This window comes from Meles meles, chromosome 20, assembly GCF_922984935.1.
Source record: "Meles meles chromosome 20, mMelMel3.1 paternal haplotype, whole genome shotgun sequence".
In the NCBI taxonomy this organism is placed as follows: domain Eukaryota; kingdom Metazoa; phylum Chordata; class Mammalia; order Carnivora; family Mustelidae; genus Meles; species Meles meles.
In genome coordinates, this window is record NC_060085.1 from 9,673,195 (window position 1) to 9,691,587 (window position 18,393).

Genomic DNA, 18,393 nt, shown 5'->3' on the forward strand with positions numbered 1-18,393 from the left:
GCTAAGCAGAGGAGGAGTGCCCAGGATGGGAGGAGGGGGGCGGAGGCTGCTGGGTGAATAAAACAGGCAGCCCCTCCCCAGCAACCCTGGCCTTGAACCCGGGACCAAGAGCGGGAGGAGGGCTTTGCCTTCTTTTGCGGGGGTTGCCTTCCCAACTAAGCAGAGAGGAGGCTGGGCATTAAAATCTAGCTGAGAATAAAATTAGAGTTTGGGGGGAGTGCTGGTGGGAGGAAAGACCCCGGGCTTGGGGCTCCCCTTCTATCTTTTCCGGGGACAACTCCTTTTTGGCAGGGATGGGGCAGCTGCTTTCTATGTCTTGGCCGAAGCCCAAGGGTGAAGAAAGGTCTGTTGGGGCAGAAGGGGACAGGGGCTTCCTAAAGGGGCCGAGACCCTTCCAGGCTTGCCAGGGGAACCCCCAGGGTAGGGGGGAGGTGGACAGAGAAGCAGAGGAGATTAGCAGCTTGGGGCGGAGGTCTGAACCCCAGCTCCTTCCTTTACAAATTCAGTCTGCTTCCCAGTCTTGTTAAAATGGATTTGGGAAGGGGGAAGTATGGGAAGAAGGTGGGGAGGCACTGGTGGAACTTAAATAAGATTATACTTTTTTTTTTTTTTTTTTTTTAATTCTAGCAAGCAGCCCACCCAACAGGTTACTAAAATCTCTCCTTTCCAGGCATGACTGCTCTGAAGAGAAGGCTGGCCTTTCCTTCATTTGCCCTTAATGGGTGATGCCTGTAGTTTGGGGAGGTGGGGATGGAGTTAAGTTTGGGCCCCTCTTTCCACACCCTGTCCCTGAATACACCAGCAAGACTTGGTCTGACTGGAACATAGAAACTCATTTAAAACAGGCAGAAGTGGGCTGGGTCGGGGGCTTCTGGGGAGGAGGAAGGCAAAAGCGGTGGGGGGTGGGGGTGGGCAGGAGGGTGAGGGATTGAGGGAGAGCAGCTGGTGTTTCCATTCCTCTGAATATCTGGCTTCCTGCTCCCCCTACCCTGGAGGGTGGGGTGGGGGTGAAATTAGATGCAAGGAACTCTGGGGCCTTCTGGCTGTTCAATCCAACCCTCCCACCCCCCCCACCAAAAAAAAAAAAAAAAAAAAAAGAGAGAGAGAGAGAGAGAGAGAGAGAGAAAGAAAACCCATGGGGGCACAGGCACACCCCTAAAACTCAGTAAACTCCTTGCCACACTTCTCATTGATGGAGACTCGGATCTCTTCCTCCTCATAGTCGTCAAAATTACTCGTGTCCCCAGGGCCTTTAAACTTTGGTATGAAGGGAGCTTCCACCTGGAGAGGGGTCAAGAACCACTCAGACCTCAGTAGTCAACATAATTATCCTTACAACAATAAATGTAAATGGACTAACATTCATGAGATAATTTACTATGACCCAGGTCTCAGCTTAACATTAGGATGTCGACTCACCTTAACAACCTAAGAATCTCATTATAGCTAGCTCACCAGAGGGGTGTCTGATGCTCAAGATCACAGAGTAGCCAAATGATGCCACTTCTAGACCTCCACTGCTCTAAGCCCCCTCAGCTGGACTGACTCAGAGCCTGTGGCCTATTTTCAGATGTCACTTCCCTTTCCATCTCTTCACCGGTTGCCCTCCCTGGCTCATGCTCTCCTCTCAAAACCCTCTGCACCTACTGGGAAGAGGGGTGGCATGGGAAAGGAGGTGGCCCACCTTCCTCTGGTAGATGGCGATCCAGTCAGTTGTGGCAAACCACTTGTGGTTCTTGATATCATTAACCCCATTCTTGAGGTTCCCAAAGCGTTTGGTGAGGTCCACCTGCAGCAGGTTCCGCAGCAGATCTTTCAGGTCAGAGCTGAAGTGGGATGGGAACCGCACCTGGAGAGGGGGTTAACACAGACAGGGTGGGGGACTTGTCTGGAGTTGAGAAATCCCAGAATGCTGCCTTTGCCGCCTAACAGTCCTACTGGGTGGAGAACCTTCAAATTGAATGTGCTTTAGGATCCCATTAAAAAAGCTTGTGTGTGGGGGGGGGGGGGTGCCTGGGTGGCTCAATCGGTTAAGCATCTGCCTTCAGCTCATATCATGATCCCAAGTTCCTGGGACTGAGCTTCAGGTTGGGCTTCTTGCTCACAGTGAGGAGTCTGCTTCTCCCTTTCCTTCTCCTGCTGCTCCCCCTGCTTGTGCTCTCAATCTCTATGTCAAATAAATAAAATCTTGGGGCACCTGGGTGGCTCAGTGGGTTAAAGCCTCTGCCTTCGGCTCAGGTCATGATCCCAGGGTCCTGGGATTGAGCCCCGCATCGGGCTCTCTCCTCAGCAGGAAGCCTGCTTCCCCTTCTCTCTCTGCCTGCCTCTCTGCCTACTGTTGATCTCTGCTTGTCAAATAAATAAATAAAATCTTAGAAAAAAAAAAGAAAGAAAAAGCTTGTTGGGGCCATGGGAGTTTGATTCAGGAGGTCTGAGAACCTGTGCCTAGCCTGTTCCTCGGCCATGCTGATGCTGCTGGACAGGAGGCCACTCTAGGAACTGCTGCTCTAAGGTAAACGCTCTGATGGTTCCCATATCAGAGAAGAGGAGAGAGGCTCGGATGGGTTGAGCAGTTTGTTTAGGGTCACACAGAGGACTGGGACAAGGGGGCTTTCACCTTGGGTCTGTTGGACTCCAGAATTTGCATTCTTAGCTACTGCTTCCTAAGGCAGCTCTGCCGAGGTCAGGGAACTTCTGAAATATTCATGGTTATGAGAGAAATGACTGTTTTTGTTTCCCCCTCTCTCCCCATAGCTAAGACTCTTTCACTCTTTAAGGCTCACTTCAACTCTTCCAGAAACTTCCCCAAAGCCTTGTTCGCAAGTAGTTACTGGATTTACAGCAGCAAGAACTAAGTTCTAGCACTGCTCTACATCTTATAGGCTGTATGACCTTGGCCATGGCCCTTAACCTCTCTGGGCCTGTGCCTGCCTCCAGTTGCACAAGGGAGAGAATACCACGCAGGGTGTGTGGGAACTGTAAAATGTTACAAAGAAGGGAGTTATGCTCATCTTCTCTTTCCTCCTCAGAACTGCCTATTTTTTTTTTCTTTTCCCCCACTTTGGGCCATTTTCCCTGCAATTTCTTTTCTGCCTGGTGGCACACACCTCATCTTTCCCTTTTTAGTGACTCCACATTGCAGCTGGTTTCTTTCTCAGAGAGGCAAGCGTCTGGTTCCCCAGTTCTTGTACGGTAAGATGAAGCTCAGAGAGGTACAGGCGCTTGCCGGAGGTTTCAAAGTCAATGGGTGGCTGAGCTGGGACTTGGAGCCAGGTTGACGCCCCCAGGCTGAGCTGGAACCTGCTTCCACTAATTCCCAGGCCGGGTGGAAGGATGGCTGAGTCCTCCCAGCAAGGTGGTGAGCTGAGGGCAGAGGTCGGGTTCCTACCTTGTCCCAAGCCCTTGGGGCCTGTGATGATGCTCTCCACACCTGAGCTTCATCACTCCTTCCAAGTGCTGGGGTACAGCGAAGGGGGGTGTGTCGTGTGGCAGTGAGCACATCTGTGCTCTGTGACTGCTCTGCTGCCAGACCTGGACTCTGAGAGTCAGCAAGTCTGCGTCTGGGAGAGAAGACGTGGGCCGCAACCCCTAAGTGACCCTGAGGGGCCCCGAGTGGCACCCAGGAACTGCACATGGTTGCTTTTCTGCTGTGAAACTTGTGAAAACTCATGCTCAGTGGGATGACTGGAGGCAAGCAGAGCTTCCGGTCAGGCAGGGGAAGGTGTTCGGGTGGGGCTTGGGGTTCTGGAAGCTCTGGAAATATCAGCAGTGTGGGTCCAGGACTGGGCGGGGAGGTTGTGTGAGGTGCTGGCCTGTTCGTGTGGCTGGTGCACCCAGCTTCACTGATTGGCTTAACTTAATGAACTTCTAGATTGTTCTGACACTATATGCAGGGCTCCATGGTGAGCAGAACTGGTGGGGAACGGTCTGTCTGGGGGCTTAGCCCCCGTATCCAGGCCTCACCTTCCCAGAGACAATCTTCTCATAGATCTGGATGGGCTGGTCAGCGAAGAAGGGCGGGTAGCCAGCGGCCATCTCGTAGATGAGAACCCCTAGGGCCCACCAGTCCACAGCCTTGTTGTAGCCCTAGAGTGAGAGGGGTGTACGGTGTGAGGAGGGCAAGGAGGGGGTGCAGGCGGAGCAGGCCTCAAGGCAGGGGGATGGACAGGGAGGTGCCTACTTTGCTCAGGATGATCTCCGGGGCCAGGTACTCAGGGGTCCCGCATAAGGTCCAGGTGCGGCCTTTTACACGCTTGGCGAAACCGAAGTCTGTCACCTGCGGGCACAAGAATGGGCTGTTGGCCAGGAAGTGGGGAGGGATGGGGAAGATCCAGCCCAAGGCCACCTGGGTCCACCCCTTGCCCGTCCTGGTGGGCACCTGGATGTAGCCCTGCTGGTCAATGAGGAGGTTCTCCGGCTTCAGGTCCCGGTAGATGAGGTCAAGTGAGTGCAGGTACTCGAAGGTCAGGACGATCTGGGCCGCGTAGAAGCGGGCATGCGGTTCACTTGTGGGGACAATTGGGGAGAGGACAGGTGAGTGTGGGTGGTTGTACCCAGCATGACCCGCCCACCCCCAAATGATCTAGAGCCGCCCCAAATACATAAGCAGAGCAGACTTCTTCGAATAGGGCCCTACATGGGAAAGCGCTGTATGTCCAGCAACAGAGGAACACAGCTAGAGTGTGGTAGCTTCACACGCTGGGAATGCACCCACCGCCACCACCAGGACAAACGATGAATACAGTTAACAACGTGACTAGATGTCAAGATGATTATGTGAGCAAGAGAAGAAAGGAACAGAAGAATGTGAACGGTGTGATTTCCATTTATATCCAGTCCAAACCCAGACCAAACACATTTACGGTGTTTGAAACCAGAAAGGACAACTGCTTTCTTCAGGCCGGCAATTTGCCAAGAAAGGGCTTCGAGGGAATTTTCTGGGGTGAAGGAAATGTTTTCTATGGCATTTTGGGTGGTGGTTTCACAAGTGTATGTGACTGTCAAAACACTGAACACCTGTGCGTTCTGTTGTATGTAAAGCGTTTATCTATATAACTAAGGAAAAAGATAGTATAAATTTTATAACTGCCGACTTAAGCAGGGAGCCCTAAGTCATTGTGTTGCTTCTGTTTTGTGGGGACTGAGAAACCACAGATTCCTCAGCTCAGGGGCAACAAGAACCCGGACAGACCTGGAGAGCCCACTTCATGCCCCCAGATGGCTTGGGTCATGTGACAACACCCGTGGGCCCACCTGGCCCCACCTGGCCCGCTCACCTGAACCTTCCGATCCGCCGCAGGTGCGAGAACATCTCCCCGCCAGGCACATACTCCATGACCATGTATAAATTCGAGTTGTCCTATGGGAAACAGCGGCTGATCAGGGCCCCGTCCGAAAGCCTGGTGCCCTTACATGGTGGGTGTTCCAAAATAATGGGACAACAACAATCTTGGCTCCCATATGAAGCCCGCTTGGAGTTCCAGGCGCTGTTCTCCCTGAGCCTCCCCCTCATTTCCTTCTGCCCCATGAAGAAGGGGCAGCAGGTATCCTGCTTACAGGAAGTGAAAGGGAGGGCCGGCAGGTGGGGTGTAAGGGGCCCAGCCAGCGTGCCTGGGCTGGGGAGAGGACTCCATGGTGCCTCACATCTGAGACTGTCTTGCCCAAAGCTTGAGGTCACAGTTTTGTCACCTGTAAAACGGGCCCAGGATGGGCTACAGAATTTGTGGGGCCCCAGAATAAAAATGTGAAGCCCCTTGTTAAAAAAAATGATGACAATTTTTAAGAAGGTAGCAGCAGAGGTTTAAACCACACATGGGGGTCTGTCTGGGTCTCAGGCCTTGAATGGCTTTTCCCAGACCTTGTTGTCACAGCTTAGGACAACACCCAAAGTAGCTCACGGAGGGCACTCACTTTGTGCTCGGAATGGTCATGTCCATCCCATGAGGTGGGGAGTGTTGTGATCCCCACTTTATAGACAAGGAAACTGAGACTCAGGGCAGGGAGGTCCCGCGCCAGCATTACACAGCCTGGAGGTGCACAGAACTGGGGTTTGAATCCAGGCTTTGTGGGGAATTTGGGCTGCAGGTGGGCGTCAGGTGCTTGCTGTCAAACGGGGAGCTGGTTTGGAGGGACGTCAGCCAGGTTCACAGGCTAGAAGCTGGTGGGCCCAGGAGCTGGATGTAGGTCTACCAGAGTCTCAGGCTGACTCCTGCCCCCGAGCAGCCCTCCTCTGGGCTCTCCTTCTTAGTGGACCTGCCTTGCCCTCGGCCCCATCCTAGCTCTGGGAGCCCCAAGGCTGTACCACTTAGCAGGGGCCCTGGCCCCCGGCCCCCGAGACCCCACCTTGAAGGAGAACTCGAGTTTGACGAGGAACGGAAAGTTGACCGCCTGCAGGATACGCTTCTCGTTCAGGGTGTGCTCGATCTGTTTCAGCTTCACCACCTGCGGGGGTGGGAAGGGAGGGCAGAGAGGGTCTGAGAAGGTCCTCTTCCTCTCCCATGCCCAGAAGTAGGGGTGCCTGGGCTGGGCTGGGTCCTTTGAGTGCCCACAGCCTGTAGAGCCTGGGGCTGGATGCACAGTGAGGACACACTGAGAAGGCAGAGGCTGTCTGTCCCTGCATGGCACGCAGTTCAGGGCAAGAACACGAGTCACCAAGCCTCATGGCCCAGAGGGGTCAGAGTCATGGTGTGGGAAGCTCAGGGCCTGTGGATACCCAGATAAGAGGCCTGGTAAGGTCGGGGGGGTGGGGGAGTCAGAGAAGGCTTCCTGGAGGAAGGGCAGCTAAGCTGAAACCGAAAAGACAAGCGAGAGTGATGCCTAAGAGATGTTTAGAAACACTTTGCCTGCATCCAGAGCACCCTCCCCACAGCCACTCAAACCCCAGGCTGATTCTGCCTCAGCTGTCCCCGGCAGGCGCCTCACACATAATGACAAGAGCCCTGAGGGGCATGTGCTCTGAGCATGGGATTTTGGCAGATGCAGAGAAGGGAAGTGACTTGCCCAAGGTCAACCACTGCTAACCCGGGTCAGGCCCGCATGTCACCTGCAGGCAGGCTGGCCCCTCGGTCAGCTCTGATCTGCTGTGCCCCAGGGCTCCTCCTGCTTTGCTCACAGCTGTAAGCTACAGGTCCACACCCGCACTGTCTGGTAAGTGTGTACTACCATGTATGGATGCTGAGCACCTGAGATGTGGCTAGGTGCCTGGTGAGCTGAGTTTAAAATTTTAAGTTTCTAAAATGAAAAAAAAAATTTTTTTTATTTGTCGGAGAGAGAGAGAGAGCGCACGTGCGCACAAGCAGGCAGAGTGGCAGGCAGAGGCAGAGAGAGAAGCAGGCTCCCCACTGAGCAAGGAGCCCGATTCAGGACTCGATCCCAGGACCCCGAGATCATGACCTGAGCTGAAGGCAGCGGCCTGACTGAGCCACCCAGGAGTCCCTGAAATTTTTTTTTCTAAAGATTTTATTTATTTATTTGACAGAGAGAGACACAGCAAGAGAGGGAACACAAGCAGAGGGAGAGGTAGGCAGAGGGAGAGGCAGGCTTCCCGCCAAGCAGGGAGCCCCATGTGGGGCTCAATCCCAGGACCGTGGGATCATGACCCGAGCCGAAGGCAGATGCTTAATGACTAAGCCAGCCAGGCGCCCCTAAAATGAAAATTTAAAAAGGGACACTCGAGGTCAGTTACTGGGTGACTTTTAAGCCTGACTGGAACAACGTGGACTATGTGAATTTGCTTTTCCAACCTCTCTGCTTTTTCTTGTTTTCTAGTAAAAACTGAACATCTGACCAGAGATGTAAGTGTAAAATACACGCTGGATTCTGAAGACTTAATACAGATAAAAAAAAAAATGAGATGTCTCATTAATGGTACTTTTGCACTGGTTACATACATTGAAATTATAATATTGTAAATATACTGGCTTAACTAGAGCACATTTCTGAAATTAATTCTACCTGTTTCTTCTCACCTTTTTTTTTTTTTTAAGATTTTATTTATTCATTTGACAGACAGAGATCACAAGTAGGCAGAGAAGCAGGCAGAGAGAGGAGGAAGCAGGCTCTCCGCTGAGCAGAGAGCCCGATGTGGGGCTCGATCCCAGGACCCTGGGATCATGAGCTGAAGGCAGAGGCTTTAACCCACTGAGCCACCCAAGTGCCCCTCTTCTCACTTTTTAAAGGGGGGATTCTACAGAATTTAAAACCATATACGGGGTGCCTAGGTGGCTCAGTGGGTTAAAGCCTCTGCCTTTGGCTCAGGTTATGATCCCGGGGTCCTGGGATCGAGCCCTGCATTGGGCTCTCTGCTGCTCAGAAGGGAGCCTGCTTCTTCCTCTCTCTCTCTGCCTGCCTCTCTGCCTACTTGTGATCTGTCAAATAAATAAATAAAATCTGAAAAAAAAAAAAAAAAAAAAAAAAAAAAAAAGACTGAAAAACAAACCAACCACCCATATACAGCTTGTATTACATTTCTATTAAACAGTGCTACCCAACAGTAGCGCCTGACATAGAGTAGGGTCTCAAAAATATTTACAGAAATATGGTCTATGGGGTGCCTGAGTGGCACTCAGGCGCTCAGTTGAGCGTCTGCCTTTGGCTCAGGTCATGATCCTAGGGTCTTGGGACAGAGTCCTGCATCAGGCTCCCTGCTCGGTGGGGAGTCTGTTTCTCTCCCTCCCTCTGACCCTCCTACCCACTTGTACCCCCTTCTCCCTATCTCGAATAAATAAATAGAATCTTTAAAAAAAAAAAAGTCTTGGGGCGCCTGGGTGGCTCAGCGGTTTAAGCCTCTGCTTTTGGCTCAGGTCATGATCTCAGGGTCCTGGGATCGAGCCCCGCATCAGGCTCTCTGCTCAGTGAGGAGCCTGTTTCTCCCTCTCTCTCTGCCTGACTCTCTGCCTACTTGTGACCTCTCTCTCTGTCAAATAAATAAATAAAATATTAAAAAAAAAAAAGTCTGTGTGGGGCACCTGGGTGGCTCAGTTGGTTAAGCCATGATGACTCTGGTCATGATTCCAGAGTCCTGGGATTGAGCCCTGCACTGAGCCCCACCTTGGGCTCCCTGCTCAGTGGGGAGTCTGCTTCTCCCTCTCCCTCTGCTCCTTCCACTCCCCACCCCTGCTTGTGCTCTCTCTTGCTATCTCGCTAATAAATACATTAAAAAGAAAGGAAGAAAGAAAGAAAGAAAGAAAAGAGAGAAGAGAAGAGAAGAGAAGAGAAGAGAAGAAAAGAGAAGAGAAGAGAAGGTAGGTCTGTGTAAATACAATACTTTCCCTAGGAAGACTTCTGGCTCCCTTGGTACAGGGTAGGTGTCCGAACCCAGGTTCACTGCCTGGACTCCCAGGAATGGCTGGTCTGGAGGGGAAGCTTCATTCATGAAGGCATCATGGGCGCTTCTGGCCCTTGAGTCTGGCACATTAGGAGGGCTCAGGAAACGGCGAATGACAGACAGGAAGACTTCTCAGGCAGTGGGAACAGTCTGAAGGAAGGCCTGGTGGGTGGACGGTGGTCCCTGGGATGGGCCGTGCTTACCTTCTGTTTGTCGAGGATCTTCATGGCAAAGTGGTTCCCGGTCTCCTTGTGCTTCACCAGCATCACCCGCCCAAAGGAGCCTGTGCCGAGGGTCTTGATTCGTTCAAACTGATCCAAATGGGCTGTATTCTGTGGGCGGAGGGGTTGCCAGGATCAGGGACCCTCTCCAAGTGGGGGGTAAGGCTGAGGTCCAGGGCTCCCTCTGCCACCAGCAGAGGGGGCCCTGGGGAGCAGGTGGAGTGATGGGCGTGAGGACAGGGGGTGGAAAAACAAGATGGCGAAGGACACATTCCTTAAGGCGGGTGGCAGGGGCCAGATCCGGCCCTGGCCCGGGGCCCAGGAACTGCTGGCAGCTGCATGGGGGGGCAGGGGCCACCAGGTGGAAGGGGGTGGTGGGGTGGGGGTACGTGGCAGTGGGTGATTGGGTGCCTCCGCCCAGGAGTCCCCATTGGCATCTAGGGGGCAAATGGGGTCAGGTCTGGAGCCCTCCACTGGGCCCGAAAAATCCTCACCACGTGAGAGGGACACAGCTGGAGGGAAGGGGGCCGTCAGCTCTCCCCTCTAAGGCTCTGCATCCCAGGTGCTTACCTGAGCAGGATTTTCCCATTTTTTAAGAAAATCTTCTTTGGCTTTGGCTAAGAACTCTTTCACTGAAAAGAAAAGGGAGAGCGTTGGTTAGAGACCCCATCTGGTCGGGGTGGGCCGAGGCCATTCCTGCGGAGACGCTCGTTTGTGCAAAGTGGGGTGTAGCTGTCTCAACCCAGAGACTGGCCTTTTCCCAGCAGCTTCAGGTGCCCCAGCTGAGCTGGAGGGCAGCTTTGGGGGACGCTGATCCTGGCTGGGGCCTGCACCCCCTTTACTCAGAGAAGTGGGATACAGACTCAACTCCGTCCCAAATGGGGTGCAAGGTGACTCAGGGGTTACTCTTAGGGGTACAGAGAATGACGCCCAGGCCAGCCCACCCCCACTCGCTCCAGTTCTGACCGACATTCCACGGCCAGGGCCGACGCCAGCCAAGATATTTATAGCCTGGGGATTTGGCTGCTCCTCCAGCCCCTTCTCTGGGGAGGCCGGGCCCTGGGTGGAGGCCTCTGGGGCTCGGGTAGCAAGCGCCCTTGGGGGGCTCAGCTGTTGCCTTGGCCCCCAGCTGGCCCCGTTCCTGCCTTTGCCAGTCCAGGGGAACTTCCTCTGAGCTGGTTCAAGGGGAGCCTTGTCCGATGCCCACACCCTATGGGCCCTTCAGCACCCCAAGGTGAACATCACCATCGAGGTAACAGTGAAGACCTCCTGGTGTACTCTGGGCCTGCTCACTTGGTTCGCCTACCAACTTTCTTTTATTCATCCTTCCCATTTAAAGCCCTAGGAAACTGAGGCTGGAAAACAGGCGTTCTTGCCAAAGCCAAGAAGGAGCCCAGTAAAGCAGTTAAGGGCCGGGACACTGGGACAAGATCAAGTTCAAATCCCAGTCTGGTCTCTGATGAGCTGTGCAACCTTAGGCAACTGACCTGACCTCAAGTTTTCCTCATCTGGAAAGAGGGGATAATAGTAGTAATGACCTGGTAGGGTGGTTGAGAGGAATGAATGCATTAATCTTGGCAAAAAGGGTTAGATACTGGCTGGTGTGGGGTTAATGCCATATAAATGGCAATTACTGATTTTGCTCTTAAGTACTTAAAAAAATTGAGGTATGAAACATGGGGGCGGGGTTGCACTGGCCTCTCAAACTTTAAATGTACAGCCTGGTGGATTTTCACATTACAGACCCGTCCTTGTCACCACCCCCTGGGGCCAGACACGCTCTTCAGGGACCCTTCCTGTGTGCCAGTCCTGTGCTGAATGCTCTTTGTGCTCAATTCCTACCCTGATGGGTCAGACCTGCTATTCCTCTCCTTGTACAGATGGGAAGACTGACCAGGCCCGAGGTGGCCTGCCGGACCTCACTGCCCACAAGACTCAGTGTTTCGCTGCTGCCGGATGGCAGTGCACCAGAGTGGCCCACAGACCGAGCTGTCTTCTCCCTCCTGATGTTCCTGCGACACCTGCTACCCTGCGGCGTTGTGTAGGCTTGCACTCAGGCCTTGTCTGTCACCTGCCTGGACTACCCAGACATAGCGCCAGGAATTCCACACAGCCTCAGGGGTGGCTGCCGCTCCCACCGTCCCCAAGACTCCCCTCAGCGTTTGGAGGGATGAGCCTTCCATGGGGTTGCAGGAGTGGCAAGATGGAGGAGAGACTGTTGGTCAGGAAAACCCTCAAACGGGTGACTGGGCAGACAGAGGGCAGTCAAGGAACAGCCACGAGTCCTAGGCTGGTGCCTGGCTGGGCCGTCCGCCTGCTGCTCGAGACCTCTCTGAGCCTGGGGGCTACACCAAGTCCAATGCTTTCACCTGCACAATCTCTTCTGACGCAGAACACCTTCCTTGGAAACCTCCAAACATACACACTGAATTCTGGATGAAGGTGGTAGGGGAGAGGGTACCCTTCACCTTTGGGGGTACCTTTGCCTGCCCAAGAAGGCGAAGCAAGGGCTGTGGGAAGAATCCAGGAAAATGCCTGGTCCTGCTTCCCTGTTTGCTCTCAGCCATTCCTGAGAATTACCATATTCTGCTTTTTCCTGACTCAGTGGGCCTGCCTCTGGCTGTCTGCTGGTTCCCCACTGAGAGGCTCCATGGGAGCCTTGGTCCTAGTACAGCTCTTCTCTAGACTCTCAAAGAACTAAAGTGTCCAGACTGTGTCCCCTCTGGTGCCAATGGCTTGCCAGATTTGGGCACAGTGGGGAGGGGAGGGGATGGTGCCAGGACTGTGCAGATAACGAGGGATAATAATTGGGGAACCCCAGCCAGGAGCCCCCATACTCACCTCTGCTTCCTACCTCTTCCAGCAGAGGGTGCAATGGGGGGGTGGAGAGGGGTAGGGTGATCTGAGACCCATCAAGCCCTGGCCAGGGAGGCTCAGGGTGCTGGCTGCGGCTTAGGTACCCAGAAGGTGCGGTGCAGGTAGCCCAGGAAACGGATAGTCAGGTGGGCCCAGAGGAGCAACTGTAGCCACAGCTGGAAGGTGGTCTCCGAGTCACTGCCCTGGCCACTGCCTGACCCCACATCCATCCCAGGCTGCCCTGAGCTCTCCCTGGAACCTTCCCTTTGCGGGGAAACCAGGAATACGCAAAGCCTCTGAGCTGGCTTCCTCTGGAGGGCCTCAGGGGACCAGGGAGGAGGAGCTGGTTGCCAGGGAAGCATTTAAAGGTGCCTGCTCCCAGCTGGCCAGGGTTCGCAAAGTCCCTCCTTGGCAGAAGGCAGTGGGAAGATTCTCCTGAGGGTGTCCCTTCTGGCTGGCCTGGCTGCCCCAGGGGTGGAGTGCTAAAGCTAACTTCCTGTTCCAGGGACTTCACTGCTCCCAAGACGCTAGGTCCCGCCTTCCTCAGTGGGTGCTGAACTACCCAACGGATGGCACCGGATGTGCCCAGGGCAGTGCTCACTGGGCAGAGGGGAAGGAGTTAAGGTTCAGGCCCAGGCAGCAGCAAGGGGCTCCCCGGGGGGCCAAAGAGGCCCCAGAGCCCCATTAATTAGCTGAAAGAGCGGATGGAAGAGAAAGGCCTGATTGGGGGGGGTGGGGTGGGGCAGACACAAGAGCCACCCTATCTCCTCCCCTAAGTCCTCTTGGAATCTGGAACCCCCAAATCCTGTTGCCCCAAGAGAAAAATGGGTATATCTGGATTTATCTTGCTCCTGTGTGGGGGCAGAGAGGGGACTGACATCGCGGGATGTCCTTGGCCTGTCAAACCTTGCCCTGTGCTTGGCTCTGCTTTCAGCCACGAAAGTCCAACCGGAAACGAAAGACTAAACCTAGGAGTGGGGGAGGGGGAGGCAGCCTTGACCATCTTCCTCCTTCTTTCCACATCCCAAATAAAGTGGAGGGTCAGTGGAAGCTTCTCTGAAAGCGCCCAGCACCCGTGGCCCCTCCTGACAACAGGAAGTGGCAGAGAAGGGAAACCCAGCCAGCTGCTGGCTTATGAAACCCGCACCCCTGCCATGTCTCCTACGGGGGATGGAGGGGTGGTTCCCAGCCTCCACTCTGGTCTGGATTCTATTTGGGCTAACAGAAGGAACCTCAGACACCCGTCCAAAAGCCAGGGCCACAGCAGGAGGCAGAAGCCCAGCCTCAGACACTGCAGACAACAATCCTAGCAACACTCAGCCCTCTGAAACCTGTTTGGGACATGGATGAATGGGACCCCTCTTCTGGACTGGATCACTCCCCAGCCGGATGGACCCCCATTCTGTACTGAACCATCATCCATTATGACCTGGACTCCATCACTGAGCTGAATCACCCCCCAATCTGAGCTTAACACACATGGGCTGGACCACCCCACTGCCTTCGTCTGAGCTGGACCCCCTGTGCTCACTTTGGCAACACATATTCTAAAATTGAGCTGGGCCCCCGCTCTGGGTGGACCGTCCCCCCTTGGCTGAACAGGGCCGCCCATACGTCTGCTTTTCCCCAGGCCTCCAGGTTCAGGGTGGTTAGTCAGGGAAGGGTTTCCAGGGCCAGCCAAGGGTCTACAGACTCTTCCTCTCTACCTATTCCTGAAACCCCACTGCAGCCCTTTCCTGGCTTGAGGGGCATAGAGTGCCTAGGAAGTTGCTATAGTAACAGGGCTCATTCTCACCATCGTTGGGGTTGGAAGCCATCACCCAGTCTTCCTCTCAGGGCACCAGACTACGGTGGCTGGGAAGGCTCATGAGACCTGCTGTACCAGCTGGGCTGCCCCATCCCCAATACTTTGTCTGTAAGGGGAGGTAGGAAGTTGTGGGGTGGTGGGAGGAAGGGAAACCCAACTTAGGGATCAATGGGTGCAGGGGAGGGATAGACAGGACCCTCAAGGTTCTGGAGGCCTTACTGGGCTAAGGGAAAAGCTGCCTTGGCAGGACCCTCTCGGGCACCCATACAACTGCCAGTGCACAGAAGGCGCTTGCTGCTCTGAGACAGGCTTCTGTGGGATGTCAGAGGGCTGCCCTTCTTCCCATCCAGGGACCTCTTGGGGGCACTTCTCACAGAGCCTGGATCTGCTTGTCCCTGGGACCTGGAGGGAGATCTGGGGGTTCCCTCTTGCCAGCCCCGCCCCTTCTGTGGGCCAGCTCCCAGGGGTGCCTTTGGCCAGTGCCAGCCAAGGCCTGAGCTCCACTTGGCCGCCTGTCCCTGGGCCTCTTGGGAGGCCTTCTCTTAGTTCTCCAGCCTCCTCAGAGCCCAGGGCTTGGTCTTTTTAATATGCTCCTTAGCATCTTCCCCGGACGCCGGCCAATGGCTTTGGCATCTTTGGGTTACGATGTCTCCCACCCCACCTCAGGGCTTGTTCTAGATCCCTGCTCTCCTGGGAGGAAACTGACACCGTCTCCTGCCATGGAGACAGGAGCCTGGGGGGCTGCGGGATGTCTGACTGGTGCCTCCTATGGCTTGGGCATTTTCCTGACCCGGGTCAGGCTAGCAACGGGCAGATGAAATTCAGGTGCCCCCTACAGGCTAGCCTGGCTACTGCCCCCACCCCCACCGCACCCTGGTGACAAGAGGGCATATTTTGTCTAATTTCATCCTTTTGGACTCAGAGCTTCAAAGCAAAAAGGGGCTTCATTTCTCATCCTATTTCCTTTTCTAAGAGCCCCTGTAAGCCTCTGGAAGGATGTACAGCTTGGGGCATTTCCTAAAGTGTGACATGGGTCCCCTTGGCAGGGCACAAAATGATTTTAGGAAGTTTCGCTTTTCCAGTTTACATTGTATTTTAATGTGTACCAGAGAGAACATGACCAGCAGAACAATCTCCTGATTTCATTTATATTATTGCTTAGGACAGATCAAACTTTACATCTGAACCAAAGTGGGTCAAAACTTTATTATTTTAAATTAAGAAAATATAAGTGAATAGAATAAAAATCAAGGAGGCAGCTTGAGAATGTCTGGGTCTGGAAATTCTGGGGTCTAGGAAGTTAGCTGATAAGCGGATCTGGATGCAAATCCTGCCTCTTTGACATCACCTACGTCAAACTCAAGACAGCGTGTTTGGAAAATTCGGAGAAAATTGTTATGAGAATCATTCCAGCAGATCTATCTATGGAGACCATTTAGCCTGGCACCTCCTAGATGCCTAGTAAACAGTAGCTCTGTTTCATCATGATAGTCCACTTCTGGGTGTCCGGCCTGCACTCCTAGCAAATTAGTGGTTCCTTCCAGAGCCTCTCTGATCCTCCGGAATCCTTTTCCCTGTGCGGAATCCTTTTCCCTATGTGGCTTTCTGTCCCACTATGCATGTGTTTGATATGCCTTGAAAGTTTTCCAGGACAATGTCATCTCCCCAACTTTCAAGTGAGCTACCGCAGTATATAGTGATTTGCCTCCACCTTCCACCTCCCAGTCAGTCTCACCTGCTGGGGGCTCCAGCCCCTCCCCCTCTGCCTAGTCCCCTCCACGCTCATGCCCAGACCTTTTTTGGTCACTACCCACCTGCTCCTCTGTCATCAAGTGCTCAGCTACAGGCACTTGCCTCCCTGTCCCCCGCCCATCGGTGACATGTCAGGCCTTTCCATGGCTGCTTGGTGATTCTGAGTTCTGCCGTTTGAATCCGTGTGGAAATAAAGTTCCCAGGGTTTTGTGCCTGCATCCTTCTGGGACGGGGCATTCAAAGGACTCAGATGCTGGGGTCGGAGATCAGAAATTGGGAAGGGTGTATTTGGACACGGCCTCCCTTTCAGCTCTATTTCTGGGTAACTGGAAGGGGATCCTAGCTCAGGTCCAGCTATAGGTCTGGAGTGATGACAATTTAAGAGCTGGGAGAACTGAGGAAGGCGCCGAGGCCATTTCTGAAGGCATTTCCAGATACAGAGTCTCTCTGGCTGGAAAAGGCCAATACCAACATAATTTGGGGGCTGAGGGGGAAACAGGCCTCTCTCTGGCTGAGCCCTGGGAATGATCAGAATCTATTTGTCCCTTGGCAAAGCAAGTCATTAGATGTCAGTCGCTACTCTCTCCAACTGTCATGCATCAAGTCCCCTCTCTCACCATCCCAGCTCAAGCTGAATGAGCCCTGCTAAACCCAGACACTTCATACCCCACTCTTCATCCTGGGCCAGGAGGGGGTGAAGAAGCCCTGGGGACTGCGTGAATGACGGAGCCTCAGTTGTGAAAAGACCATTTATTTAGGCGCACTTCAAGAAGCCTAGAGCTCACTGCGTATCAGGAGATGGGAAGGAGCTCTGTTGCCGCCCCCCTCACCCCCCTCCCCAAACCCAGGAAAGAAGATGCAACGAATCCCAGCAAGATGGGCTCAAACTTGGCTTTGGAAGCACTGAAGCAGTTCTCTAGGTTTATAAACAGTCTGCTACCTCAGTCAGGGACAGACGTTTGCTTGGAGGAGGGAACGCAGGCAGAGAAGCAGAGTGACTGAGTGACAGGATGAGAGAGGGGCAGAGGGACCCAGAAAGATCCTGTCCCCCATGCCAAGTGACACAGAAGGGAAAAACAATGCTGGAGGTGGCTCTGGGAAATGCTTAAGGGGGGCAGCGTGGGTTTGGAGGGGGGCTGTGATAAGGTGGAAAGGGGAAGGGCAGGAGAAAGATGGCGGGGGCTGGAGGGGGGAGGGGTGTGGTCACTAAGTGGCCAAGGTCCCTGCGGGGTGGAGGCAGACCCCATAGCACTCCCAAGCTGGCAGAAACCTGGGTCGGGGTCTGGCAGTGGGTTCCATCCGTGGGAGAGGTGAGTGACGAAGTGGAGGGATTAGAATCTGGGAAGAGGGGCCAGGAAAGGGGGGGGGTGGGGTGGTGACAAGGCCCCATGTGGGGCCCCAGCGGTCATACGTGCCTTGGTTGGCAGTGACAGCTGGGTGGGGGGGGCACAGTCTTTGCAGTGGGGGGTGGCCTTTGGCAAGGGGGCCCCTACGGGGGTCTTCTGCGGGCCCTGGGACCCAACCTTGGACAGGCAGGGGTACGGGGCGCTGGGAGGGGATGAGCAGAGAGAAATAGAGGGGGGCGCGTAGGGGGAGGGGCCAGGTGGTGATGGACAGGCCGGGGGCTGGCAGCGCGGGGCCGTGATCGGGGTCATGGCCCGGGCACTCACCGCTCTCCTGCTCGCTGCCCTTCTTGGCGGCTGCGGCGTTGCCCATCGCGGCGACGGCGGCCGGGGCCGGTCCCGGAGCTGCGGCGCGGCGGGTGCTGGCGGCGGCCGGCGGCCCAGGAGCGCGCTGGGCGGCGGCGGCGGCCCCTCGGGTTGGCTGCGCAGGCTGCGGCGCCGCGACCCCCGCCCAGCCCCTGCTTCCCGCGTCTCTCCGCGCCCGCCCGCCGGGGAACCTCAGCCCAAGTCCGCTGCTGCTGTCCGTGACGCCCCCGCAGCCCGCCGCTCATTGGCCTAGGCCGTTCTGAGTGACGGCGCCACGCCACCGCCCATTGGTCCTCCGCAATCCTCCCGAGTTGCGATAGGCCCTCGGCTCCGTGACGCGCGCCGCGGACGCCCGGCCACTCGCGAGCTCGCGAGGCCTCAGCTGGGCGGGCCGGCGCACCCGACTGGCCAAGATTCGCGACAGAGCCCGTGGCCCGCCCAGCGAGGCCGCCAATTGGCGGAGGCGCGCTGTTCGGCAAACCCCCCGCAGAACATTCAGTGTCAATCCCAGGGTGAGAGGGCGGGGCGGAGATGCAGCCTACAGCCCGGGCTGGCCGGGCGGGGCGGCAGAAGCTGGCGGGTGGCCGCGCCGCGCTCGGAGGCCCAGGAGGCGGTCCAGGCGGGCGCCCGCCTGGCTTCGTACGCGCCGCAGTCCCCCGCCTCCGCTCAGTGCGGCAGCGGCCGCCGGCCAGCCAAGGTTGGCGCCAGGGCCTCCCCACCACC

General features: G+C 55.2%; 1 protein-coding gene across 1 annotated transcript; it reads right to left on the reverse strand.

Annotated features, from left to right (window-relative positions):
* Positions 1-598: 598 nt before the first annotated feature.
* On the reverse strand, positions 599-17,904 carry PRKACA (protein kinase cAMP-activated catalytic subunit alpha). The gene is made up of 10 exons (XM_045990612.1): positions 17,632-17,904; positions 10,117-10,178; positions 9,529-9,657; positions 6,343-6,441; positions 5,277-5,359; positions 4,379-4,505; positions 4,181-4,276; positions 3,964-4,086; positions 1,685-1,849; positions 599-1,281 (listed from the first exon to the last, which is right to left on the reverse strand). The coding sequence occupies exons 1-10, from the start codon at positions 17,675-17,677 to the stop codon at positions 1,156-1,158; spliced, it is 1,056 nt and encodes a 351-aa protein (XP_045846568.1). The 5' UTR covers positions 17,678-17,904; the 3' UTR covers positions 599-1,155.
* Between the last annotated feature and the right edge of the window lie 489 nt (positions 17,905-18,393).

Coding starts and splice junctions, on each gene's coding strand:
- PRKACA (XM_045990612.1), bottom strand. CDS start 17,677: ATGGGCAACGCCGCAGCCGCCAAGAAGGGCAGCGAGCAGGAGAGCG. Junction 5,360..6,342: donor AACTCGAGTTCTCCTTCAAG/GTGGGGTCTCGG, acceptor TGTTTCCCATAG/GACAACTCGAATTTATACAT. Junction 1,850..3,963: donor AGAAGATTGTCTCTGGGAAG/GTGAGGCCTGGA, acceptor CCCCCTCTCCAG/GTGCGGTTCCCATCCCACTT.